Consider the following 26,703-nt stretch of genomic DNA (forward strand, 5'->3'; position numbering starts at 1 on the left):
AAGAAGTGCTTAAAACAGTGCCTGGGTCATGGTAGTTACCATGTACATATGTGTTGATTGCTCTTAATATTGTTACTGCTTCTATTATTATTATTCTCCCCTGCCCTCCCCCCACCCCCAGCCCCACCCCCTGCTCCTCACTGTCCTATCTCCTCAAAGTCACCTCAGAGGTGAGGCTGATCCCTCCTGGAGCTGTTGGCTCCTAAGACGCCCTCAGGAAGCAGTGGCTTCCTCAGGACTGGCCTCACCCTCTTCGTTTGCCTCAGGAAACCAAGTGTCGTCACACTCGGTCTCCAACAACCGAGGTCCAGCCGGCGCCAGCCCCTCATTGTACGTCTCAGTCCTCACAGTTGCACAAGGCTGGCCCCTACTCTCCTCTCTTCCTCTGCTCAGGCGAGATTCCCGCAACGGTGAGCTCAAGCACAGCCCCCAGGCAAGTGGTGGGCTTCATGGGACACGCTCCTGTCCAGTCAGCGCCCCCAGTGTGATAGGTGTGGGGGGCAGCTCTGAGGGCTGAAGCAGAGACCACTGACAAGTGGAAGGGTCAGGGAGAAGAGCCCTTGCAGCACAAGCCTGCAAGCCACCGGGTTGTTCCCTGCCGAGGACACCCACCTGAGGGGTATAAACGGCGGCCGAGACCCAGCCGGGCCCTCCTCCCCGAGCTCTGAGCCTTGGCTGCATCCACCTTGCCTCTTTCTACTGTCCGCTCACTTTTCTAATTTTGCTACAGCATGGCATGCGTTAGTTGTGGTTGGGCCACCAGGCCTGGTTGACAGATGCCTACCCTGGGCCTTTAGTATGCAAATACTTCATGACCAGGTGCGGATCACTTGTCTCACTTGGCCTTAGCTTTTCGTTTTCCACTTTCTACTTGGGTTTCTCTGTTTTGGCCAATAAGTATGACACGGACAGGGGGATTACAGGCCCGAAGCACGTGAAAGCTCCTGCTATTTACTCAGAACGGTGTGGCTGTCACGTCCTACACTTTGCATATATCTGAAGGCCACTCGATGCCCTGTCCGCTTGGGAACTCATGGGCCTCCTTGAAGAAGGAGCTTGAGGTGGCCTTCCCTGCACCCTACCGGCCTGGCTGGGGTGGTTACTCAGCTGTGAATACTCAGGGCAGTGGGGCCTGGGGTCTAAACACCTTGATAAGATGGGAGGAGCAGAGGCAGGAGGGAGACTTTAAATCTCCACACAGGAGTAAGTGCCCTTTGCCTTCTGCTCCAGAATAGATCCTAATTGTACAAGGAGATATTCTGGACTTTGCAAGAACTTATGTTTCAAACCTGATAGACATAGATCTATAGATAAAGAGATGATACACAGACTGGCTACGGAGAAGTTTGGAGAGGAAACTGCAGACCAGAAAGCATTTTCATACAAACTTTATAAAGTTTTTCCAGAGGAAAATTAAGAAAACCCACACACAGGAAAAAATCCCCTCCTCTTGTTTGGTTAAAAATATAAATAGGCACAGGAGTCACCCTCAATATGACCTTCCATTTATTTCAGAAACTAGACCGCCCATATTTATATTTGGTGGATCCTCATCTCCATTTCTACCAGTTTATCTAAGCGTGGAGGAGGCAAAGAAACATGATACTAACGGTGACCCTGAGCAGTGAATACAGCTTTCACAACCAGGGCTCACCTCTCTGTGGTTTCCTCCCGTCTTGTCTCTGAGGAACAGGTGATGTCAGTGCACTGAGGGGACTCTGTACCTGGCCCCTCAGAACAAGGGGATTTTGCAGCTGTGGACACCTGGGGCCACAGCACGAAGTTGAGCCTCACCAGTGGGTTGGTGAAAGGGGTTACAGAGTTCATGGTGAAGTTCCTACCAGGAAAAGAATCACATTTCTGGTTTTTGCTGCAAGGTGGGACTTCATAATGGAAGCCAACAGTAAGCGGTAGAGTGTGCCAAGGCCTCAAGAGGACGCAGCCTCTGGCCCAGGGTTTCTCAGCCTCAGCACCATCAGTACTTGGGGCTAGACAGGTCTTTGCTGCAGAGCTGTCCTGTGCACTGCAGGATGTTTGGCAGCAGCCCTGGCCTCTCCCCTACCCACTGGACGCCACAACAACCCCCTAGGGTGACAAGCAAAAAATGTCTCTGGATGGTTACCAAATGTCTCTGTGGCAGCGTGTGTGTGTGTACGCGAGCACATAACATCTACCTCCTGCCTTCACCCCAGTTAAGAAGCACTGCTCTAGTGCTTAAGAGCAGAGGCCAGGGCAAATTAGGGCAAAAAGCAGATACCCAGACTGCTTAGATTCAAATCCCAGTGCCTGCAACCTGTAGGAGCACTGCTACTGCTGCTGCTGCTGCTAAGTCGCTTCAGTCGGACTCTGTGCGACCCCAGAGACGGCCTCAGGCTCCCCCGCCCCTGGGAATTTCCAGGCAAGAACACTGGAGTGGGTTGCCATTTCCTTCTCCAATGCATGAAAGTGAAAAGTGAAAGTGAAGTCTCTGAGTAGTGTCCGACTCTTCGCAACCCCATGGACTGCAGCCTACCAGGCTCCTCCGTCCATGGGATTTTCCAGGCAAGAGTACTGGAGTGGGGTGCCATTGCCTTCTCCGTAGGAACACTAAATGAGTTAAAAAATGTAACAGTGGGCTACCACATAATTTATCTTCCAAATTAGAGCAATTTCATATTGGAAGAGGGTTCTAATAATAATCTCATGACCCGAGACAATCCCAGCAAACAGGGCTGTGTGGTCAGCCCTTAAGTCCACACACAGTGTTGAGCAGAGCCTGACCCAGTGTCCCCTGAACATCTACTGTGCTAAGTGCATTACAGGTGGGAACTTCACTTGATTCCCCCAAAACCTATAAGATGGTACTTTTATTCTGCCCTTTGGATACACAGGAAGATTGAAACACTTAAAGCTAAAATAATTAGCCCAAGGTCACACAGTGAGTAGTACAGTCAGGATTCTGGTTCCAGCAAGCAAGTTTTCAAGCCTGTGTTCTTAACCACTGCCCATGTGTGCTTGGGGAGTCCCGGAAACAGTACTACTCAACATTCACCAAACTCCACATGGACTACTAGCTCTGGGTTATTCACAGTTTCAACATCAAACTCACTGACAAATCTGGGTCTTCAGGGATTACTGTGATGGAAAGCAGATAGATTCAGATCAATGTGGAGCAGGAGATGAGAGTGGCAGCCTTCCATCTGATTCCCCACTTTATAGAACCCAGTAGGGTCACGCATTCTGTTAGGAAGTCATTATTTGAGAAAGAAATGAAAACTTTTTTTTTTAATTGATGTTTATTATTTTTCCAGACGGCTACTAAGTTGTTAGGACATAAAGTCGTATTAAGTCACTTGGCCCCAGCTGCTTAATAAACGAAACTGTTGGGTTTTTCTTTTGGCCAATGAATGCCATGTAGATGATGTGAAAGTCTGGGAATCTCTGTGCTAGCAAGATGCATTTGCCATTGAGAGAACTCAGGAGGGTAAAGATGGAGAAGGCTTTCTAGTGCAGAGACTGAACTCTTGTTGGCCACTCTGGGAAAATCTCTTCCTGCCTCCATGCTGTGCATCGAGAATGTGCTCACACACACACAGAATTCTCCTTTCCCTTCTACAGAAACTCACACACTGTGGCCCCAATCAGACAGTTACCAAATCACACTCGAGTTCCCTTTACTTCAATCTCTTGCCCTTTTTGGTCTGTGTCAGAAAGCAAACTGCTTCCCTTTTACTACCTGAATTTAGTCCAGGTTCAAGTTGAAAATCTCCCACTGACATGCAGTCTGCCCTTCAGAGGTCACATTGTCAACTCAGACCCCAAATGCCAGAGTGATAAGCAAACACAGATATGACCGCCCTCTCCCCCTCCGCCCCACCAGAGAGCACCTTATGCTAGTACACCAAATTCTTAATAAATGCCCAGATGATTACAAGATGGATGGGCCTGGTAGTATGGCAAAGGGGAAGAGAGTGAGGCTGTGGGTGGTGGGATGGTGTCTGGCAGGGAAGTGGTCACTGGGTCTAGGGCCACAAGCACGCTTTCATTCTCTGTCTAATTTACTATAACAGAAAACTAGACAACAGGGGTGTGACAGAAACGTCTGGGTCAGGGGCTTTATTACTAACCAGGCGCCACTCTGGACAAGTCCCTTTTTTTTTGGTGGCTGCACCTTATGTCCTGTAGGATCTTAGTTCCCCAACCAGGGATTGAACCTGTGCCCCCTGCTTTAGGAGCTCGGAGTCTTAACAACTAGACCACCAAGGAAGTCCCTGGACGAGTCACTTCGTGCTCTTCCTCAGTTTCTTCATCTGTAAGGGGACTGGTTTGTTCAGTGTTTGTCAAATTGGGGGGCCAGAGGCACATTCACCACCTGTGTGTGCACTTGGAGTGACTGTCTTTCCTGGGTGCCAAGTTTATTTAATATATTTTTGGGCCCCATTCTTTTTACATGAAAGTATATCTTTGTTCAGAATGCAGAATTTACCTGGATTTTAATTATGGCAATTGATAATTGATAACATTTCAGGAGCAATTACTGTGTGCCAAGTATAAATCTCTTTCTATGATACTCGCAATTACCCAATGGGATATTATTATCTCCATTTATAGATTTTAAAAAACTAGGGCAGAGAGATGAACTAATCTACCCAGTTACATGTTACTTAGCAATGATAAATGACTCCTCCCCACCCCCACAAAAAGATCTGGACCCATTGCAAGCTGCTTTGGGATTTATTCCCAGACCCCTGAGACTTCTCTGGTGAAGCCTGAAAAGCACAGGACAGAATGATCTCCAGAGTCCAGCTCAAGCACTCCTAAATCAATTTTAACTATATCAGTGGATTAAGGTTGTCCTCCGGGTGCCCTGGCGGATGAAAGGGGCTGGGGAGGCTTTGCGGGGTTTCTGGGGGTTCAGGTGCTCCTACTTGGGCCGAGGGCGTCCTCTACCTAGACTGCCGCCTCCCTCACAGCCCGGTATTTCCAGCCGGCGTCGCTGGCACTTCCTCGTTCCCGCGCGCCCCAGGCTTAGCTTGCAACGCCCAGCTCCGGCGCTGCTCGGGCGGGAGGGGGCCAGAGGGGAGATGTCGCAACCCTCCCCCTCCCTCTTTCCCCGCCTTGGCATTCAGTCACCTCCCAGATGAGCCCGCTCGCAGAAGGCTGCGGGCCGCCGGGTGCCCGGCATGTCCCCTGAGTGCGCGCAGGCGGCGGGCACTGCGCCCGTGCGCAGCCTGGAGCGGGCCAACCGCACCCGTTTCCCGTTCTTCTCCGATGTCAAGGGCGACCACCGGCTAGTGCTGAACGCCGTGGAGACCGTGGTGCTGGCACTCATTTTTGTGGTGTCGCTGCTGGGCAACGTGTGCGCCTTGGTGCTGGTAGCGCGCCGACGGCGCCGCGGCACTACCGCCAGCCTGGTGCTCAATCTTTTCTGCGCGGACCTGCTCTTCACCAGCTCCATCCCGCTCGTGCTGGTTGTGCGCTGGACGGAGGCCTGGCTCCTGGGCCCGGTTGCCTGCCACCTGCTCTTTTACATGATGACCCTGAGCGGCAGCGTCACCATCTTCACGCTGGCGGCAGTCAGCTTGGAGCGCGTGGTGTGCATCGTGCGCGTGCAGCGTGGCGCGCGGGGCCCAGGGCCGCGGGCGCGGGCCGCGCTGCTCGCGTTGATCTGGGGCTACTCGGCGATCGCGGCGCTGCCCCTCTGCATCTTCTTCCGCGTCCTCCCGCAGCGGTTACCCGGCGCTGACCAGGTGAGCGCCGCGGTGTGCGCGCCGGGCAGGTGTCCGGGAAGGGCTGGCAGGCGGAATGCGACGGAGAAGGTGATCTGGGATGATCATCAACAAAAACAACAAAACAATAATAGGCCATTTGTGCATTTAATAGTTGTGTCACCGTGCTCGGTACTGTTAAGTTTTACCTGTTAAATTTCACTATGACCCTACGATGTAGATTACATTAAACGCCCGCCAAAACGTTGTGAGTGGAGTCCCCAAAATGCTTGTAAGGTGCACTATTGCGAGGTTAATGGAGTAACGCGGGCTTAACGGTTAGACAGACGGAACTTGGAAGACCTGGAATGACTGATCACATTATAGTAAATTCTGCTTTCTCGCAGTACTTATTATCGCACGTATTTACAGATGAGGAAGCCAAGGTACGCGGAGAGTGAATTGCTCAGAGTATCTCACCCTTAGAGGAGGAGCTGAGATCGTGCTCAGCAGATTCGGTGCGAGGTGAATGAGGGTCTTGATTTGAGAATCGCGGGCATGTGTGTGTGGATGGGCCGGAGAGAAAGGGCCTTGGAAACCCAGAGACCCAGCCTAGTGCTGCCTCTACAGGGGTTGTCACTTCCTCTCTGGAGCCTCAGTTTTTCTAACTGCAAGACGGAAGGGATTGAACTAGAGGCATTAAATTAGACCGCGGTATCTTACCCTGGGAGTTTTGGATGAAGAGTGACTTCAGAGTATCCTGGGCGCCCGAAATATTCCGAAGATTCTCAAGGCTGAGCCCCTGAGCTTTACTCGGGCGGCGCACCCAGAAATGCCATTAGGATCTTTGTGGTATAGAACAAAGCTTCTGCTTTGTTCACGACATTGGCTCGAGTCTGCTCCAGTCCCACGGTCCGGAATTGCCGGCGCGGGTCTGTTCTCTTCGGTGTGCTGCCGCGCGACTGCAGGCAGGGCTTGCGCGCGCGGAGATTCAGCCAGGACACCAGACCTGGACAGAGGCCCGCGATTCTGGCTGTTATCCCGGCGTTAGGTTCTGTGCGCCTCTCGGGGAGGGCCAGGGACAGAGGTCTTTGAGCCCCACCGGAAGGCGCCTGGGGCGCGGGGGTGGAGGGGGCGTACTATTTCAGGTACACTCCTACTTAACCGGCAAATGACACTAAAAAACGAGGCTCTTGTCACCTCCCAGCCAACAACCCAGACTAGAACTGCTTGCTGACGTGGACACAGGGGTTGTTTGAGTCAGAAGGCCTTCGCACAGAGGCAGGACCTTCCGTGCCTTGCCGCTCTGTATTTTACCCCAGGTATGGCACCTGTGGAGGCTGGACCCTCCACAGCCCTTCCGGGATGGCGGGAGTTTTACCGTAAGATGCATCTGTGGAGATTGGCGTTGGGGTGACCTTCCTTCAGTCCCTTTTGGGGCTGGGCACACACCCCCCCCCTTATTATTTTAATGCAGATACACCACTTTGGTCTTAAGAGCCTTTGGAGAGGGAGAGAGTGGGCCAGAAGATTAGGGATAGGTGAGCTGGCTGCGGGAGCCATGTTCCCCAAGATGGAACTTGTGGAACGTGTGATGAAAGCCTGGGACAGTCCTTTCCAGCCCTCCATCCTCTGTTGTTTTCCCTACCTGCTCCACACTTCCAACACACGCATACCCACACCTCCCAACAAACAGAAATCTCCTGGTTCCTCAAGGGCTATGCCCGGAACATGTAGGAAACCTCTTATTTTATAGGTGGGTCGACTGAGGCTCTGCAGTTAAAGGAATAAGTTGAGAAGAATGAGAATTGGGGTGGGGGGGAAGGGAGGGGGAGCATTAAAAAAAGAGAGACAGAGAAGGATCTAGTCTAGACTGAACTGAGAGTCAAATTTAAAATTAGCAAAGACTTGTTTTCTCAATCCTCTACTCCCAGCTTCCTGACTCTGCCTGCCCCCTCCCACTTGGACACTAAATATGGAGGTTTTGGATGGGGGACATTTTCCTACCCAAACCACCAGCTCAGAGAACTAACTAAACCCAGGCACAGACTGGCTCCCTCCCCTCCAGAAGAACAGGCCAGGGAGACAGTGTCTCTCAGAGTTTTCTGCTTATCTGAGCTCCACCCCTGGTCAAACCCAGTCCCCAGGAACGTGATTATCTTTGTCCATTTGGGCAGTGGGTGCCCAGCAGTCAAGGTGATTAGAGTCTCGCAAACTTAGATGAAATGGTAGACATTCTAGAAAACGCTAGATAATTTGGTATTAGGAATGCAGATTTTGGAGTCAGATGATCTGAGTTTGATTCCCGTCCCTGCCATTTAGGAGCTGTGAGACAGAGGCAAGTGGTCTCATCTCTCTTATACCTCACTTTCCTCATTTGCAAAATGGGCACAGTAGCAATATTACCCTTATTAACATCGTGGTGACTATGTTTAGTAAATGAACTAACACCTGGCACACACAGAGGTAACCACTCAAGAGTTGCCAGCTATTATTAGTCTCCTTATCTTTGGTTATAAATATTTTAAACATTTTTCAAACAGTATAATTCTTCTGATTGCTAGAAAATAAAAGACTGACATAAAAAACAAACAAGCAAAAAAAACACTGCCAGTTTAGGAGAGTGGACACATCCTAGCAACTTAGCCATCACAGCAAGGTCATCCCAGCCTATTCCAGTAGGATTCCTGTCTGTGCATGCTATGGTCCCAGCAGGGCGTGACCCTCATCGGCAGGTGGGGAGGACTGTCCACCCTGGGCAGAGTGTGCTGCCCATTTATTCTGCAAACATTTACTGAGCACCCCTCCCTCCTGCCCCCACCATGAGTCACATGACCAAGACACTGTCCTTCTCTCCAAAGAGGTGCATGTAGGTCACCCAGCTTCTGGTCTCAGATCCTGGCACAATTCAGTAACCCCACAGTAACCCCACGAGTGGGTGTTCTCATGTTTATTTTCTGAAGGAGAAGATGCCTAAAGTCACAGGATGAACAAAGGATGGAACTGGAAGTTAGCCAGGATCTGTTTGTCCCTCCAGGATCCCCTCCCATGAGTTCACACTTCCGGAGGAGCACTTGGTCACACTGCTCTCTGCCCTGTCCCGGTTTCATTTCAGGCCAATAATGCCATTGTGTCTCTACTGTGTGTGGACTGACTGAGGAGACAAGTTTGCTTACGTTTGCTAATATTAAAGGATACTTTTAAGATACAGGAAAGTAAGTCCATTTCTTGCATGGGTATGTTCTTTCTTCTCAGCTGGGAAGCTGAGAGGAGCAGAGATATATAACTAGGATGCCTAGTTTCTTAAAACAACCTTGAGGTCTTCCATCTTGTTTGAAGAGGTGGGGCAGGGAGAATTATTTACAAAGGGATCCCCAAGGGTGTTCCAGGAGGAGTCATTAGAGAAGCTGACAAGAAACAGCTGAAATCAGGTGGCCTTTGCAGATGAGTCAGCTGGTGGGGGGAGGGACCAGCTCTTGAGCAGTAGATAGATGTCCCCCAGTCTCAGGGGAGTCTTCCTGGAAAGCCATGAGTGACATGGGGGACTGGAGGGATGTTACAGCAGAAGAAACAGCCCACATGTTTGCATGAGATGGAGCTGGAAGGGTTGGTGGAGGCCAACTAGAGAAGGGCCAGGTACATACCCTTTAGGGCATTGGGACTTACAAGGTGAGAGATGACTGGGTCTTGGGGGGCAATGAGAAAGAGCTTGTGGTGAGTTGCATAGCTGTTAAGACAGAACCTGGAGTTCCCTCTGAGTGGAGAGAGAAGAAGGTGGAAGGACAGCTCTCAGGTATCTGACAGCTTGGAAAATGGAGGCTCTGTGCCTGGATACTATGATGCAGGAGGTGGAATCGTTGGGGTGTGACACTGGAGGCTAGATGTGCCTGTGAAGCATCCTATAGAGATGCTCTTGGGGTGGGGAGGCCAGTCTGGGGTTCAGCGGAAGACTGGGCTGAAAAGAGTAGACGGCAGCAGCATCTGTAAAAAGCCACCGTGGAAGTAGATGAGACTGCCAGGGGGAGACGGAGATTGGGACGGGAATACAGGTCACCCCCAAGCACATTTCACACTATTGTACCTGGCCTCCCACCTACATCCTTTCTGACTGGGACATGGAGCTCCAGCCTCCTTGTTCTCTTGGCCAAAGCCCCGTCCTCACAGGCATGGTTGACACTACCCCTCCTGGATGCCGCGTTCGCGGTCACTCCACAATCCCATCACCGGTAGCTCTCTGGGCACTTCTGGTTCACTGCTCTGTACTGAAGTTTCCTAGTGCTTTTCTCCCCCTTGACTGCACCACAGCCTCCTGGCCCATTCCCTCTGTGGCCTCTCAGTGGCTCAGCCACGGTGGCTTGAGTCAGCGAGTGGTTGGACAAATAGATTCCAGGACACCGTCACCAGCTGAGCCAACTCTGCTTGTGTGGCTCAGTAGGAAAGTAGACCCAGCGCTTTTGGTTTTAAATTTTCCTTCTTAAAATCAGAAAACATTTTAAATGTGCATAAAAATTACAGAGAATATTCTAATACTCACACCCCAACCTTCCACGTTTGACTGACTGCCAAACTCCTTCTACAAGTCACAGCCTATGAGAATATCTAGAAGCAAAATGACTTATGTCGAATGGACTTTCCCACAGAAACAAACTTATAACACCATGTTAGGTCTTGGACTGTGGGCCTGGTGCCTGTTCTTTTTTTTTTGAAATGATGATAAACACTGCATTTAAACAATGCTACCATATAAAGCTTTCTAGAGTACATGTAATTAGTCATTTAGTTCACGCAAGCCACCCTCACTGTCTCTTAGTTCATGGATGAGGGTGCCTGGCAGAGTTCTTATCTTACTTCCTTACACACTCCTATCTGGAGTGAGAGCCACAAATCAAAAAGTCAAAGAGCATCTTCATCAGTGTCACAGAGAGTCTTCCTGGGTTCATTGTGTTTGTTGAAAAAAATAGCTGTTCAGGTTTCTCAACTATCATGGTAATTTGTGTTTCGTATTTGCTCATCATTTCTCTTACAAATAAACTTTTACTGCCATTTTTTTCCCTCTTATAAGAGTCACATAGATATATTATAGAAAATTCACGTAAGTCAAAAGAGTAAATATAACTTGAGTCCTACCTAGAAATAGACACTGTTAATTTTCTGTAGTGTATCTTTCCAGTCTTCCCTGCCCCGCCCCCCCAGGCCTATTTTAATGAGCACAAGAAAATGACGGAAGCATCATTGTGCTACAAATGCCCACTGAGTCACTCAGTGATGGGAAGCCTTTATCTGTCTTTTCTGAGCATTTCTTAACACCTTTCCCCTTCCAATCACTGAGCATCATTATTAGCAAAATATTAAAATTTACCTGGTACTCATTTGTACAAGAAAATCTGAAGGAAAATTTCTCAATATTTTGAATCACGGGGGTTTACATACTTGACATATACCATTCCTGCATCAAGTGTCTGTGTGCTTGGCTTCTTTTGGTCTTTTTTATTTTTAATTGGATTTCCAGTCTTTTCTGTGCTTCTCTGTGTGGGTGTGTGGGTAGATACCTGTACATTCACACCTACACATTTTCCTCAACATGAGGCTGATACAGGCATATTATTTAAAGATCTATATTTTCCCCCTAATTTAGAAGGAACACCTTGTTCTATCATTACACATTCTTCTACAAAATCTTTTTAAGCCTGAAGAAATTAGGGCAGACATTCTGGAGAGGGTTTTTGGAAAGAGTCTGGGGTCTCTTGGGGGTTTTAAGAAATGGTTCTGGGGTCATCTGTTTCTCTGTACATTTTCCCATCACAGGCGTAAGAATTGGAGACTAAGTCCCACTCAGGGTTGGAATCTGTTTCTCCTGATTGCCGCTTCAACATATCTGCTGATATGTGTTGCCCACCAATGTACCCGGAGTGAGGGGTCCCTGGTGGGGGGAGGTCTGAGTACAAGCAGAGGTTGCGTGGATTTCCCAAAGAACCATGGTCACACTGCACTGCCAATATTCAGAAGATCCATGAGAGATACAGATTTCTTTCCAACTACCAAAATGTAGACAGCTCTAATAAACTTTCTTCCATCAGGTGTGCACAGTGGGGTGAGGATAGAATAACAAGTTTCTAGAATATTCAGTGCATTTGCAAGTCATCTGAATCAAATAGAAAAAGGAAGCAACATTCTCACCCCAACTGCACCCCCCATCTCAAGGTAGGAAGTGCTAGTCACTCAGTCATGTCCGACTCTTTGCGATCCCATGGACTGTAACCCTCCAAGGGTCCTCTGTCCATGGGATTTCCCAGGCAAGAATATTGGAGTGAGTTGCCATTTCCTTCTCCAGGGGATCTTCCCGACCCAGGTATCAAACCCGGGTCTCCGGCATGGCAGGCAGATTCCTTACCATCTGAGCCACCGGGGAAGCCCACCTTAAGGCATAAATATAACTAAATCATTCTTCCCTGCCTGACTTGCCTTAGAGTTTTCTTGGTAGATCCCTGGATATCCTTTATAACCACCCAGCTCTTTGGAGATGATTAAAAATGACTATATCTTTAGTGTTTTAGACTAATATTTTAGGGGAATGTTTCTAAGCCTTAGTTCCCTCCTCTGTGTATTTGGGGAAAATAACTATGCACTTCAAAAAAGGCTGTATTGAACATTCAATAAGATAATGTGTGTAAAGTGTTTCCTGGCCAAGAATAAATGCTCAGTGAATTTCAGATGTTACTATTGTTTGTTAATACCAAACAGGAAAAGGGGTGATTACTTGATTGTATTTTGAGTTCAACCACGCAATTTTGATACATGTTGCTGCTGCTGCTGCTAAGTCGCTTCAGTCGTGTCCGACTCTGTGTGACCCCATAGACGGCAGCCCACCAGGCTCCCCCGTCCCTGGGATTCTCCAGGCAAGAACACTGGAGTGGGTTGCCATTTCCTTCTCCAATGCATGAAAGTGAAAAGTGAAGTCGCTCAGTCGTGTCCGACTCTTAGCGACCCCATGGACTGCAGCCTACCAGGCTCCTCCGTCCATGGGATTTCCCAGGCAAGAGTACTGGAGTGGGATGCCATTGCCTTCTCCTTGATACACATTAGAAAATGATAAAACTTCTGTCCCTTTGCTTAGTCTCCGTTGTTGTTGTTTAGTCACTAAGTCATATCTAACTCTTTGTGATCCTGTGGACTGTAGCCCTGCAGGCTCCCCTGTGCATGGGATTTCCCAGGCAAGAACACTGGAGTGGGTTGCCATTTCCTTCTTCAGGGGATCTTCCCGACTCAAGGACCAGTGTCTCCTGCATTGGAGGCAGCTTCTTTACCACTGAGCCACCAAGGAAACCCTTTTCTTAGAATAACATTCAATAAATATTGGTCAAATGAGTGAATGATACTGTGGCTGATGATACTGCTTTTGGACAGGGGTTAAGATGTCCTGTCCACCAAAAATCAATAATGTGGTCTTTTCACAGAGAAAGTGTTCTTCAAAATCTGTTCTATGTGTTTGAAAGTGTGAAGGGCTCTTGTTTTCTAAATAGTTTTGTCCTATAGTCAAGCAGATGCTGGAGATTTGTGTTTGGGAGGATAGATAGATAGAAGTCTTTTCCTTAACCTATTTATTCGTTGGAAGAAATTATTGTAGTAGCTCTTGGTAACTATCCAGTGAGTTCCCAAAAGGTTTTGGGGTTTGTAATTAGTGTCAAACATTTGAATTCAACACAATGTAGTGATAGCAAAAGCAGCGAAGTCACAAACCTACACACTCTGCCGTCCCGTCTCAGTGGTTTTATGTCTTTAGCTGATGTCTGCAGCTGCACCTTCGCTTCAAGCCTGTTGGGTGCTTCCCTGCAGGAGAGGAGCACGAGGACAGAGTTCCCGAGTCTGGGCTCCAGCACAGTTCTGGAGTAAGCCATGACTGCCTTGATACAGTTTAGACATTTGAACATCCCCCAAATGACCACTAATGCCCGAATGGAGACCATGTTGCCTTCAGCAGTGTGGCTGTACTGAAACCTCGCTCCTGGTTTTATATGTTTGCGTGTAGCACATCTCTTCCAATCTATGTAAACTTTCAAGGGTCAGATTCTTCTCCTGTAAAATGAAGGATTTGGAAGAGAAGCCTCAATGGCTCTTTGCAGCTCAGTCCAAGGAAGTAGAGCACTGAATCCGGGATCATGCCTTTGGACACGATCCATGTGATGGAGCCATGATCCAAAATCACGCCTAGGTCTCCCCAGCCTTTGGACCCTGAGGCCCATGTGCCTCCACTGGAGAATGGGAATAATAATCACAGTGATTCTGAGGCAAATCACGCTTTGAGGCAAATGACTTGTAAGTGGGGTTGTGTGGGCAGTAGAAGGGATTCTAGGGTTTCTTGTCATACCAGTTGTGTGACATCAGAACACAACAGCATAACAGTGCTAGATAACCTCAACTGGGCTTGAGCTAAAGGCCAAATAAGAATCCCATGTTAAATGACCTTCTCTTCCTTTTTGTATGTAGGAAATTCCTATTTGCACGCTGGTTTGGCCCAGTATTGGCGGAGAAATCACCTGGGACGTGTCATTTGCTATTTTCAACTTCTTGGTACCAGGACTGCTTATTGTGATCAGTTACTCCAAAATTTTACAGGTACGTTTGCTTCAAGCCCAGTGGCTGAACTTCATTCAGGTTCAGATGGAATCTTAGCATTTCTAGGTCAGAAGTTACCTTAGAATTCACATCAGCCCAATCCTGGCTCACTCCCCAGATCCATCCCTCTAAGGGACATAAGTGTGGTATTTTTAAAAAGTTTCATCTTTGTGATTGTTATAATTATTGCTTTTGCTGATCACTAAGGTAATATAACTCATTATAAAAAATTAAAGACATAGAAATATGCAACACAGATACTAAAAATCTTGTCTACCCCCTTTGTTGGCAGTTTAAAGAATATTTTTTTCAGGTTATATTTTATTCATTTATATATATACATACTTATATGCAATGTGAATATGTATATGTACATGCGTGTACATATAAACATACACACACATATATATGTATGTATGTATGTGTATATATATATATATACACTGAACCATATAAAATGGTCAACTATTAAGTATCAACTATTTCCATGGTTCAACCATTTTATTTTCAGATTTGAGATCATGCTTTCTACTTTGCAACTTCCTTTCTTTGATGAGGACTATATCGTGACACCTTTCTGTATCAGTTCCTGTATCTCTGCCTCATTATTTGCAATGACTTCATGGTCCTCCATCATACAGATGTGACATAATTTATTTTATGAGCTTTTGGGTTGGGTTGTGTCCATTGTTTCCCTATCACAAACAGCGATGTGGCAATAAAGAATGTACACTTTTAAAAACTTTAATTGAAGGACAGTATAAACACAGAAAGCATATACACACAGCTCACAAACTGACCACACTCCTAGAAGCAGCTCCCAGAAGCTGAGCCTCACCAGAAGGCCCGCCTGTCTCCGTGCATTGCTACCCTTCACACCCAGGGCTTGTGCCTTTCATAAACGCACTGAAACAGGAAATGATTTCCTCCTTCAAGTGTGACCATGTACAGGGATGTAAAAAAGACCTGCCAGCCTGCTTCTTTCTTACCCCTTGAGGCAGCATATTTGCATATGAAATGCTGGCCCAGGCAAAGGCAGCGTCTGCCTGTGTTCACGCTCGCTTTAGAAGGTTTAATACAAAACCTCTGAGTCCTCTCCAATGTTTACAGTTGTTGAATCTTGGTTTTATAGCATATAGTGGGTCATATGGTAAATGAGCATACTGAAGTGGGGCCCTTAGGTCCTGCTTGCTGTCTGGCCACTTTTATGGCCCTTTCTTTGTAGCTAAAGATCTGTGACCTGCTTAGAGGTTTAGAACCCCAAACCGAGCCATCTTCCATCTGAGTCTTGTAGTCCTTGGATTCTGTCACAGATGACCACCACGTTCATCCCTAGGCTCTTTCCCACCAGTTGACTTGTGACCCATTTAAGTGACGCTCCACCTGCGGCTTGTTCAAGGGTGTGAGGCAGATTGAAGCCTGGCACTGAGGTCTATAAGGTGCTTACAGTGGGAGTCTGGCATGTATAAATGCTCTGTGAGCTTTAGTTACTATCATTATGTTAAAAGAAAAAAGCGAGGGAAAAAAGAGAAATGTAGATTGCAGTTTTTTTAAGGTTTATTTATTTACTTATTTCTGGCTGCACTGGGTCTTGGTTGCTGCACTCCAGCTTTCTCTAGCTATGGTGAGCGGGGCTACTGTTCGTTGTGGCGTGCGGGCTTCTCACGGAGGCGGCTTCTCTTGTTACAAAGCATGGGCTCCAGGCGTGTGGGCTCCATAGTTGTGGTGCTTGGGCTTAGTCGCTCCACAGCACGTTGGATCTTCTGTGACTAGGGATCGAACTCATGTCCCCTGCATTGGCACGCAGACTCTTAACCACTAGACCACCAGGGAAGCCCTGTAGAATGAATTTATTAAAAAAAAAAAAAAAATTTTTTTAACAAGTGGTGTTTACATGTGCCAGGAACTCATCTACTCCTAACCGGAATTACTGATGAGGAAACATAGGCATAGAGAAGTAATTTATGAAAGCTCACACAGCTCATAAGCAGCCATATCATGACATAAACCTAGCAGTCTGGTTCTAGAGTTCCAACACTTTAATTCTTCAGACGTTTGTCGAGGATCTGCTGTGTGAAGTGTCGGTGTGGGGGTGGAGAGTGGTCAAGAGCAGGTCACAATCTGGAAGGAGCTTTAACACAAGAAAAGGAAGGGGGAGACACAATTTTCACTGCTCTGCAATGCAGTGAAACCCATGGTGAGGCTTTGTGTGAAAACACTCTGCAAATTGTTAAAAGAGAAAAAAGAGGGAAAACGGAGAAAGGCAAAGGGCTGTAAAAGACAAAAGGATGTAAAAGAAGGAGACTTGAAAGTGTTGTTTTAATAACCAGTCCTGAATCTGCCCCTTACTTGCTGTGCGGCCTAGCAAGTTACTTACCTTCTTCCGAACTTCAGTTCCCTCGTCTGCAGAATAATGATCAAAAGTCCAATAGTTTCAGATTTTGGTGAGAGACATCGGAGTTACTCATGGTGCGACTGTGGTGAGCGTCACACCTGCTTGTAGCAGGGGATGAAGAAATTACTGCTGCTGTTAATTGTTAGGCAAGGCTGCTCCTCTCATCCTCTCACAGCATGCTGGGAGGAGGTACCGCTGAGATTTTTGAGAGAATGAATAGCAGGGCCCAGATTTGGGGCAAGGCAGGAACTATGACCTGGTGGTGGGGCCAGGCTGGTTGGTTGGCTGGGGGAGGGCTGGGCAGATGCTGGCAGGGGCATCCATGTCTCCTGCTTGGGCGGTCCCACCCCTGAGCCCCGAAGAGGCTGAGAGGGCTCCGATCTGCCTCTATTCACTTATGTCTCACACTACTCAGCCGCCTTCTGAAGAAGGATGACTTCTTCTCTGGAAAGGTTTCCCACCCCCGCCATCTTCTCCTCATGCCAGGGCTCACCTGGAAATATCCTTGAGCCCTGAGGAGCTGGGGGGGTGGTCCTCTTATCCGTCCACATGTAACTGCAATTCCAGACACTGCGCGTAGAAACCCATGGCCAGCCTTCCTTCTTCCCATCACAGATCCCAAGACGGCTCCTGGATGAATCAGATTGTCCGCTGTGACTCACAGTTATGAAACGGCGTTCCGAGCAATGAGTCAAAGATGTGATTTAGATCCCATCACTTCCCTCACACACTCAGGAAAAGCTAAAACTCTCTGCTCAAGGCCCCGTGTGATCTGGCCCTTGCCTGCCTCTCTCTCTCACCTGTCTTCTCCCCCCATCTCCCTTGTGTCCTTGGGGCTGTTCCTCACATATGCCAACACACTCTGCCTCAGGGCCTTTGCACCTGCCATTTCCTCTCCTGGATCTCTACTCCCAGGCTTCTGTGTGGGCCACGCTCCCACTTCATCTAGGTCTCTGCTCAAGAGACTCTTCTCCAGAAAGTCCCCCTCATTCTCTAGTCCCTCACCCTGATTTCTTTTCAAAGCACTTCCAACCATGTCATATTCCATATGTGCATTTTTACTTGTTTATCATCTGTCTTGCCCACTAGAATGCAAGCTCTCCAAAGGCAGAAACTTCATTTTGTTTACTGCCATAGTCCTGTTCTTAAAAGAGAGCCTGGATTATTCGTTGTAGGGGATCCATAAACCCTTACTGAATGAGTAAGAAACAAACTTGGATCACCCTGAAAGGGCCAACAGCAGTGGGAAAACCACAGGACAGAGTCATAAGATACCAATTCTAGTCCAAGCTTTATTACTGCGTGACCCTAGAAAAGTCACTTGATAAATGTGGGCCTCAGTTTCCTCTGGAGCCAAATGGGTCCCAGGGCATTGTTTAACACAATAAAATGAGAGTGCAAATATTATGTTTCGAATAGACTGCTAGACTTTAATACGAAAGAGGTAAAATGTGATTTTGAAAATCACAACATTCATGCAAATATAAGACTTTCAGAAAATTAATTACTTTCCACTCCACTGGTAAAACTGACTGTTGCCCCTTTCCCAGGAGGACTATGACATGCGTCCTCAATTTGCCCCTGTGGGCAACTTGGAAGCAGGTGAGTTTCCAGGTGGAGAACCTGGGCAGAGCCTCCTAGCTTGCATCTCTCTCTCCCTCTGAAGATATTCATAACTGACAGACTGAATCAGCCTTTTTGCCGAGCTTTTTCTGTCAAGAGTGGAACTCTGGAAAATCAATTGAATATCAATGTTAATTAGCTATATTTATAGAGACACAATTAGCATATCATTTGGAGCCACAGGACAGGTAACTTTCCCAGCAGCCCCACCTCACACCTGTCACTTCTTCTAACTCTTAACTCTAACTCAAGCACCGTCTCGAGGCCTGAGAGGCGTTGCTTTTTTTTTTATTATTAATTAATTTGGTTGTGCTGGGTCTTCATTGCTGTGTGGGCTTTTCTCAAGTTTCAGACAGTGGGGCTATTCTTTAGTTGCAGTGCCCAGGCTTCTCATTATGGTGGCTTCTCTTGCTGTGAGTTCTAGGAAGTGTGGGCCTCAATAGTTGTGGCTCCCAGGTTCTAGAGCAGAGGCTGAATAGTTGTAGTACAAGGGCTTGGTTGCTCTGCAGCATGTGGCATCTTCCTGGATCAGGATTTTATCTCCTGCATTGGCAGGCGGGTTCTTCCCCAGGGAGCCACCAGGGAAGCCCAAGGTGTCTGTTTCAAATCATCCTGACTTCTATTCCTCACAAGCAGTGGGAAGTGTTCTAAAGGAAGGGTTCCATTATCTTAGAAAATGCTGGATTAATCAAGGTTAAGTGGGCTTCTTTGCTGCAGGCCTTTTCAGAGCCTTTATTATGCTAACAAACTTTGAGAATCTCCAACTCCAGAACAGAGTAGGCAGCACTGCTGAATCTGACTGCAGATGCCTTTTCCCCACAGAGCTCTCTCTGGGCTGGTGCTCCACGGACTCTCCTTTGAGAACAGCTGCTTTCAAGTCCTGCTTTGGGTTGCTGGCTTGCCCTGGCTGAGCGTTGAGAGCAAGCTTCATCCAGGTTCTTCATTTCCGGGGCTGCTCCCACTGCTCAGGGCAATGGCCTTTTCCACGCTCTGCCTCCCTAGATTCCTCTTTCCTCCTGACTCAGCGTGCTCTACTCTCCAGTGGCTTTTTCCAATCAACAGTTTCCCAGGGTAATAGTCTCCAGGCCACTCCCCAGTGCCTTTGATCAAGCTGACCTTGCTCATGGGTGGGGCTTGGTTAATACTGTCACCCAGTAACCATCACCATGGCAAGATGAGACGCTTCCAGGATTTGTGGGACAGCTTGTAGGCTTGTTGGTCCCCCTCCCTTCCCTCCTATACTCCCCGCACCAACACTAGAGTGGAAGTGCAGAATGGGCAGGGCTCCCTTGCTTCTTGCTGTGCATCCAGCACCTATAAGAGTGCTGCCCATAGAGTAGGGGCTTAATAAAATATATGTTGAAGAGAGAGTGAGTGTCTGGCCTGAAGTTGGAAAACCTTTACCTAGCTCAGGGCTTGGAAGAGAAAGGAAATCCATTTCAGCTAAAGGTGAAGGTGTTAGGTAGTAAGCACATGGCCCTTCCTTTCCCCATGCTTGGCCGTCATTCCTTAGCTTTGGGGCCTGCTGGCCTGTGATGGAAGAAGAGGTGGGCCCTCTGGAAAGATGGAGTCTGTTGTCTAATGATCAGGAGGGTGTGGATTGACCAAGCAACCCCCAGAGGAGACCCAGGGGGCTGGAGCTGGGTCACCGGGAGTGACCACCCCCACACTCACCTGTCTGCAGCCATGGTCTGGTGGTGTGGGGTGGGGAGAAGCTTCGCTCAGTCATGGCCTTCAGGTGCTCAGTGAATGCGAAGGCAGCAAGTCAGACAATTTAAAAGTGACTCTTCAAAGGACTCGGGGGAGAACCCCAAGCCTATTGTCTTAGATGTGTAGTTCTCATACTTTAGAGATTGAGAAGCACCTAGGGAGTTAATAAACAGTGCGCATTCCTGAGGCCACTCGGATCCACAGAATCGATGTCTGAAGGGGAGGCAACGTATGTGCATTGTATTAAGCACCAGTGACCCTGATGGGGGCGGTTGTGGGCCACGTTCCTGGGAGCTCTGTCCTCTGTTCTGGAAGCTGCAGGATGTCCCGGGCAGTGAAGAGCATTCCCCCTGAGGTGTGCTTCTCCACCTTGACCGTGAGACCGTGAGCAAGTCACTTTACCTTGCAGAGCCTCGTCTCTTGTCCCCAGAATAATAGAACATACCTGAGAGGCTTGTTTTAAGGATTAAAGTTGATCCTCAGAAGTTAATCGAGCATTTAATTTGATCTAAAAGTACATCAAGCATTTAGTGTGATGCCAGAGACACTTTAAATCCTGAATGAAAGTTGGTTAGTCATGTCATCTAAAGTAGGGAAGGGAGCAGGGGAGGAGCCACATTTAATTATAATGGGCCCATTTTCCTTCTTACTCCCTTAAAGCTGTGGGAACTGTGGATGGAAGGAAATGGTAGCATCAGTCGGTGCTAAAAAAAGAGCCAACCACATATTCACTTGGCTCATGAGTCAGTCTGTTTCGCTGTCTACTCATAGTCATTGTCAGGCCCTTGCCAGAGCCCTGGACCACAGAAGCCACAGGGCGGCCCAACCCCCAGGGAGCTGCAGCCTGTGGGACTCAGAGGTAAGAATGATGCTTCAACATCTACCAGAGAATATGTGGCAAGTGCCATGTGATCACCTGAAACAAAGCACTGCAGGATGCCAACGGGAGGTGAACCAGGATGTTCCCAGCATTAGAGCTTGGAGTTACAGGCTGGACGGAAGGACGGCTACTGTTGGAGATATTAGAGGGTGGGAAGGAATTAGTTTAAGCATGGACAGACTGCCAAGGTTTGAAGTCCAGCTCTGCAGCTGCCTAGCTGGGTACTGTTGGGCAATCTCCTTAACCTCTTTGAGCCTCAGTTTCCTCCTCTGTAAAATGGGGATCATCAAAGTACATAAGTCACAGAATCATTGGGAGAATTTAGAGAGATAAGCCAAGTGATAGGCACAGAGGCTTGGCACATAAGAAGTTCTCAATAAATACGAACTTTCATTTACATCATTCACTCAAAAACCTTCTAGGGAATTCCCTGGTGGTCCAGTGGTTACTCTGTGCTTTCACTGCCAAGGGCCCGGGTTCAATCCCTGGTCAGGGAACTAAGATCCGGCAAGCCACGTGGTTTGGCAAAAAAAAAAAAAAAAAAATCTAAAAGACACTGTACCAAGGACTCCATCCTACTTGGCAGAGCAGTGTGGACGGCACTAGCCCCGAGGCTGCTGCTGGAATCACCCTTGTGTGCCCACCAGGCTGCACCTAGGCTATTCAGAAGTGGTACCATTTTGCCCCATTTTGCCTGCAGCCGTTCCACCTTGGGCAGCTGTTACCCTCCCAGGTCTACCATCCAAGATTTCAGATTAACCAGCTTTCACCTGAACACATATTCTAATTTTGATTCTACACAGCAACTTCCAGCTTGGATGTGCCAACATGACTTCTAGCATGTGGGTCTCAGATGGTGGGTCACATCTCCTGGGCAACAGCCCCACTGCAGAGCACAAGAGCCAGGAGGAAGGCAGCCCTGTTGGAGCCATTTATGATATCACTAACGATATCACTAATCTTCAGGTCAGCTGAGCTGGATTTTCCCAGATGGTGGCTTTAGCCATTTAGCATCAGTGGAGTGAACTTCAACAAGATATTCAAATTTCTTGAGATTCAGTTTCCTCATCTCTGAAGTGAAGATAATAATAGTACAAATCCAAAGAGCAGTTGTGAAGATGAAATGTGATAATTTATAAAATAAATGTATAGCACCGTGCCTGGCACACAGGGAGCTTCCATAAAGCGTGGTGATCACAATTCCTATTATTCATGGTGGGAAGGAAGGGGTTCTGTCCATTCAGTGTCTGTTGCCCAGACCAAAACTATTGCACAGAAGCAATTGCATGTAACCATAAGACAATTAAAATGGCTATCCTTTAGCTGAGGAGGGCGCCACAATCCACGCCACTGTTCTTGCCTAGAGAATCCCATGGACAGAGACTGGCGGGCTATAGTCCACAGAGTTTCACAGAGTTTCACAGGGTCAGACACGACTGAAGCGACTTAGCACGGCACAGCATGTCCTTTAGCTAGTTAGAAGCATTCTAAAGAGAATATTTTAAGCCATTCAGATCTTAGAGTTAATCTGGCCCCAAATTTGAATGAATCTAATTACTTTCTAATTGTTTCACTTCTTGAGATTCAAGAATCTTAGGGCAATGGTCGTAGGAAGGCCAGGGCAGAGCTAACGATAAGACTTTAGGCTATTAAAATGTCCAGACATGTAAGCACTCTTTGTGTGGCCAGAAGACTGCTCCTGCAGGAAAAGCAGAAGGACACAGGGCCAGACTAAGCAAAGGAAAGTTAGCAAGCACCACAAATGTGGTAAGACATCCAGGGTTGGATCTCTTCCCTAGGACAGAGGTCGTAGACTAGAGCAGAGCATGTCAGGCTAGTAGGTCCAGGGCTCCACTGGGCTAACTGCACCAGCCTACCCCCCACTCCCACCCCAGCCTCTGCGCTCAACCCCCACCTCTTGGCACCCCCAAAGCTGAGCAAGTGATACAGGAGGGCAGGCCTCCTGCTTTCTGGCTGTACTTAGAGGACAACTAGAAATAGGTGGAAGGGCAGGACACTGTAAGTATGCCCAGGGCAGCCTGAGCCTGAGCACTGGGGAGGTCAGGCCAGCCCACCGCCCTGTGCCTGGAAGGCACAGTTAAGCGGCAGCCCCACCGCCTCTCTCAGGGACTCGGCTTCTGTAGGGTTTTTGCTCCCTGACATGAATAGTTCCACAGCTCCTGTTTTCAAAGTACTTTAAATCCTCTCTCGGGGGCCTGTTGCCCCACCTGTAGAATGAAGGGTTGGGTAGGCCTTGGCTACTCAGAGTGTGGTCCTTGCAAAGTCAGAATCTACATTTACACGAAGTAGTGCCGAAGGCCTCACAGGCAGAGTGAAGTCTGAGCAGTGCTACTCCAACCCTGCGCAGGCCCACCCAGCGCCCGTACGCTGGTTCTGAGATGTTAGGAAACATTTGTCTCTTCCAAAAATACTAGTTTTACATGGGACAGTGGGATGAGGGGACATGCGGGGCTTTATTTTAATCTGGTCAGCTTGCCTTAGTTGATGGACCATTTCCACATGCAAGGCTGCCCACTGTCAACCAGTAACCAGCCTCTCTGACCGACACTGAAGCAAAACCCTCTAACTGAACAGAACAGACTGGACAGAAGACCCAGACAGCAGTGCCTGCAAGGGCTCCTGACAGAAGAGCCCAGAACACCCTTCTGAACCCACATCACCAGAGTAGCGTGCTTGCCTGCAATCCCTCTGCTCTAGAGCTGACCCTGCTCTTTAGTACAAAATATTAGAGATCCTTGCAGTTCCAGTCTTGGGAATTTATTCTACTGATATTGCATCTAGGTGTGCAAAGATATGTACAAAGATATTAATCCTACCTGTTGTCATCTCTCACCTGGGTGTACAAACAGGACATGGTTTCAGTTTTTCAACACATGTCACTAGCAGTGATCTGACCAGTTCTTCTTTCTTACTGGGAGCAGGAATCTTTAAGGACACCTCAATCTGATTTCAGAACTTTCTAGTCACTTTTTTGGATATGCCTGCTTGGTTCAAACAATGTATTTGAGGGCCAGTTTAAAGCTTCCCCATCTCTAGAGCACAGAGCGGGAATTGGGGGGTGGGTGTGTGGAAGGGGGAAGGAAGCGCTGTTCTGTCAGTGACTCCCATCTCCCTCACAGACAAGGAACCTGCATGCTTGCCCGTGTAAGGGGATTGTCTCTCTCTGCTGGCGGTTTCCTCTGGTCTCCATATAGCTGCTGGTGGTGCCAACAGACCTTCATGATTGGAGATGGTTCCAAACAGCTTGTACCTTTGAGCACATACTGATTTTATATACTCAATTACTTAACACTTTCAGAAACAGAAATAACGGGAGAGAGGTGTATCTTTATCTGTTTGGGCTGACATAACAAAATACCACAGACTGGGTGGCTTATAAACAATACCCCCCAACTCCCACCAAAAATATTTCTCCATTTCTGGAGGCTGGAAGTCCAAGATCAGGTTCCAACATGGTGGGATCCTGATGAAAGCACTCTTCTGGGTTGCAGACTGACTTCTCTCTGTCTTCACAGGGTGGAAGGGCTGAAGGAGCACTCTGGGGCCTCTCATAAGGGCACTGATTCCCTTAACCTAATTGGGGCAGCTCCTAAAAACAGCTCCTCATAACAGAGCCATGGGGGTTAGCTTTCAACACATGGACTTGGTGGGGACACATTCAGACCACAGCAGTGTGCTTCTGTGAATGATCACACATCTCTCTTCCAGACCCTCCCATTCTGGCCTTTCCAGGTAGGGCTAGTGGTGAAGAACCTGCTTGACAATGCAGGAGATGTAAAAGATGTGGGTTTCATCCCTGGACTGGAAAATCCCCTGGAGAAGGGCATGGCAACCCAATCCAGTATTCTTGCCTGGAGAATCTCCATGGACAGAGGAGCCTGGCGGGCTATAGTCCATGGGGTCGCAAAGAGTCGGACACGACTGAAGTGACTTAGCACAGCACACACAGTACATCAACACTATTTGCGACGTGGATTTACTTTGGGATTCTCAGGAGGCCAGCTGCCCCATTTCTCCAGCACATCCTTAGTGCGGGAGGAGAGTCAGGCCTCTGAAGGAGGGAGCCCTCTCCGCACAAAGCTCCAAAGCCAAACAGTCCCAGTGCAGTGAGGATGGCGGATTCCAGCTCCTGGGGCTTCTCTGATCCTCCTAGAGCGACACCCGCTGATGTCCTGCCGTAAACCGTGGCTCTGGCTCTGTTTTGTGTTCCTGCAGATCACGAAGGCTTCCAGGAAGAGGCTGACGATGAGCCTGGCCTACTCGGAGAGCCACCAGCTTCGCGTGTCCCAGCAGGACGTCCGGCTCTTCCGCACCCTCTTCCTGCTCATGATATCCTTCTTCATCATGTGGAGCCCCATCATCATCACCATCCTCCTCATCCTGATCCAGAACTTCAAGCAGAACCTGGTCATCTGGCCGTCCCTCTTCTTCTGGGTGATGGCCTTCACGTTTGCCAACGCAGCTGTCAACCCCATTCTCTACAACATGTCCCTGTTTAGGAACGAATGGAGGAGGTTTTTTCACTGCTGCTTCTTCGCGGAAAAGGGAGCCATGTTGACAGACACATCTGTCAGGAGAAACGATCTGTCTGTTATTTCCAGCTAGTTCATTTTTCTCTACAGGCATCTGTGTGTCCCTCTCTGGCCAGCCGTGGTGTGTTTTCAAAGGGAGATCGTTTCCACGACCCTTGGCACCAGGGTACCGGCTCTCAGAAAATGTAACCTATGCAAATGCCCATTTTCAGGACTGGTAAATTAAGGGGTGATCATTCAGTATAACAGTTATATCCTGTATAGAAAGATTTGCTGTGGGTTCCTTTTCGATGTGAACTTCTTCGGTGTGCAATATGATTAAATGTATTAATTTTTGTTTGTGATATTCAGCAATCTCATCTCCTATATGTAAAGCCACGCTGTGCAGGTTTCTGAAGTGAGGCTTGGACTCATGACTCAGTCTTCTCCTCCAAAGAGTCACGGCCACCCTCGCTCCCCACCCTGGACCTGCAAGGCTGCAGGACCATACATCAGTGTGAAGAGTGCTTGAGGAGTTTCCAAGGAACAAGAATTTAATTTCCGAGGAATTAACGGTGACTTTGTTCGTCATTGATAATAGGAGAAGCTTTGTCATGAAGTCACAGAGGAGGTCGGATGGCTCTAAACATTTGAAAGTCAGAGCAGGAGTGACTCCCTTCATTGATTTCCGTCAGATGCCTCTTAAGCACGTGCTGTGGTCAGCGTTCTTGGTGGTGGGAATACAGCAGTGAACCAGACAGCCACGGCCCGCGTCCTCATGGAGCTCACTTACCTTCCAGATGGGGCAGAGAAACACCAAACATGGCAATAGATCACATAGTGTTACAGAGCGAATTAACATTATGAAGAAAATGGGACAGTGATGACAATTTAGATGGAGTGTTGAAGGGTCTGGGAAGACCTTTCTGAGGGGTGATATTTGAGCCAAAAGGGCAAACCACAAGAAGGAACCAGTCACGTGAATCCAGGGAATGAGGCTTTGCAGACGGAGCAGACCCTGGTGCTGGTGCAAAGAGGCTTGTGTGCTTGTGGGACAGAAAGACCGGTGTGCACAAGGCGAACTATTGACTGAGCTTCCTCTAGGCCAGGCCCTGTCCTTGAAACCAGAACAGAGGGATGCTCTGCTGGAGGCCATCAATGGAGATGAGAGGGGTTACAGGGCTGGCTTATACCGGGCTAGGGAGGTTACCATCAATATTTGTTCTGTGTTCAGTGGGCAGCCACTGGAGATTTGCATTTGGA

The 26,703-nt window shown here is 48.3% G+C and overlaps 1 protein-coding gene and 1 long non-coding RNA gene across 2 annotated transcripts; one reads left to right on the forward strand and one right to left on the reverse strand.

Moving 5' to 3' along the window:
* Window positions 1–5,122: 5,122 nt before the first annotated feature.
* On the forward strand, window positions 5,123–25,776 carry FFAR4 (free fatty acid receptor 4). Its single transcript, XM_055560061.1, has 3 exons — window positions 5,123–5,729; window positions 14,172–14,300; window positions 25,145–25,776. Exons 1-3 carry the CDS (start codon window positions 5,163–5,165, stop codon window positions 25,532–25,534), a joined length of 1,086 nt encoding a protein of 361 aa, XP_055416036.1. The 5' UTR covers window positions 5,123–5,162; the 3' UTR covers window positions 25,535–25,776.
* On the reverse strand, window positions 15,305–20,448 carry LOC129636579 (uncharacterized). Its single transcript, XR_008707013.1, has 4 exons — window positions 19,993–20,448; window positions 17,189–17,325; window positions 16,678–16,793; window positions 15,305–16,137 (listed from the first exon to the last, which is right to left on the reverse strand). It is a non-coding gene; the product is annotated as an uncharacterized LOC129636579 (long non-coding RNA).
* Window positions 25,777–26,703: the final 927 nt, after the last annotated feature.

This window comes from Bubalus kerabau, chromosome 22 (genome assembly GCF_029407905.1).
Source record: "Bubalus kerabau isolate K-KA32 ecotype Philippines breed swamp buffalo chromosome 22, PCC_UOA_SB_1v2, whole genome shotgun sequence".
NCBI lineage: Eukaryota > Metazoa > Chordata > Mammalia > Artiodactyla > Bovidae > Bubalus > Bubalus kerabau.

Bases quoted from the DNA above. Each gene is read 5' to 3' on its own strand.
- FFAR4 (XM_055560061.1), top strand. From the start codon at position 5,163: ATGTCCCCTGAGTGCGCGCAGGCGGCGGGCACTGCGCCCGTGCGCAGC. The intron at 5,730-14,171 runs GTGAGCGCCGCG...TTTTGTATGTAG, and splicing joins GGTTACCCGGCGCTGACCAG to GAAATTCCTATTTGCACGCT. The intron at 14,301-25,144 runs GTACGTTTGCTT...GTGTTCCTGCAG, and splicing joins GTTACTCCAAAATTTTACAG to ATCACGAAGGCTTCCAGGAA.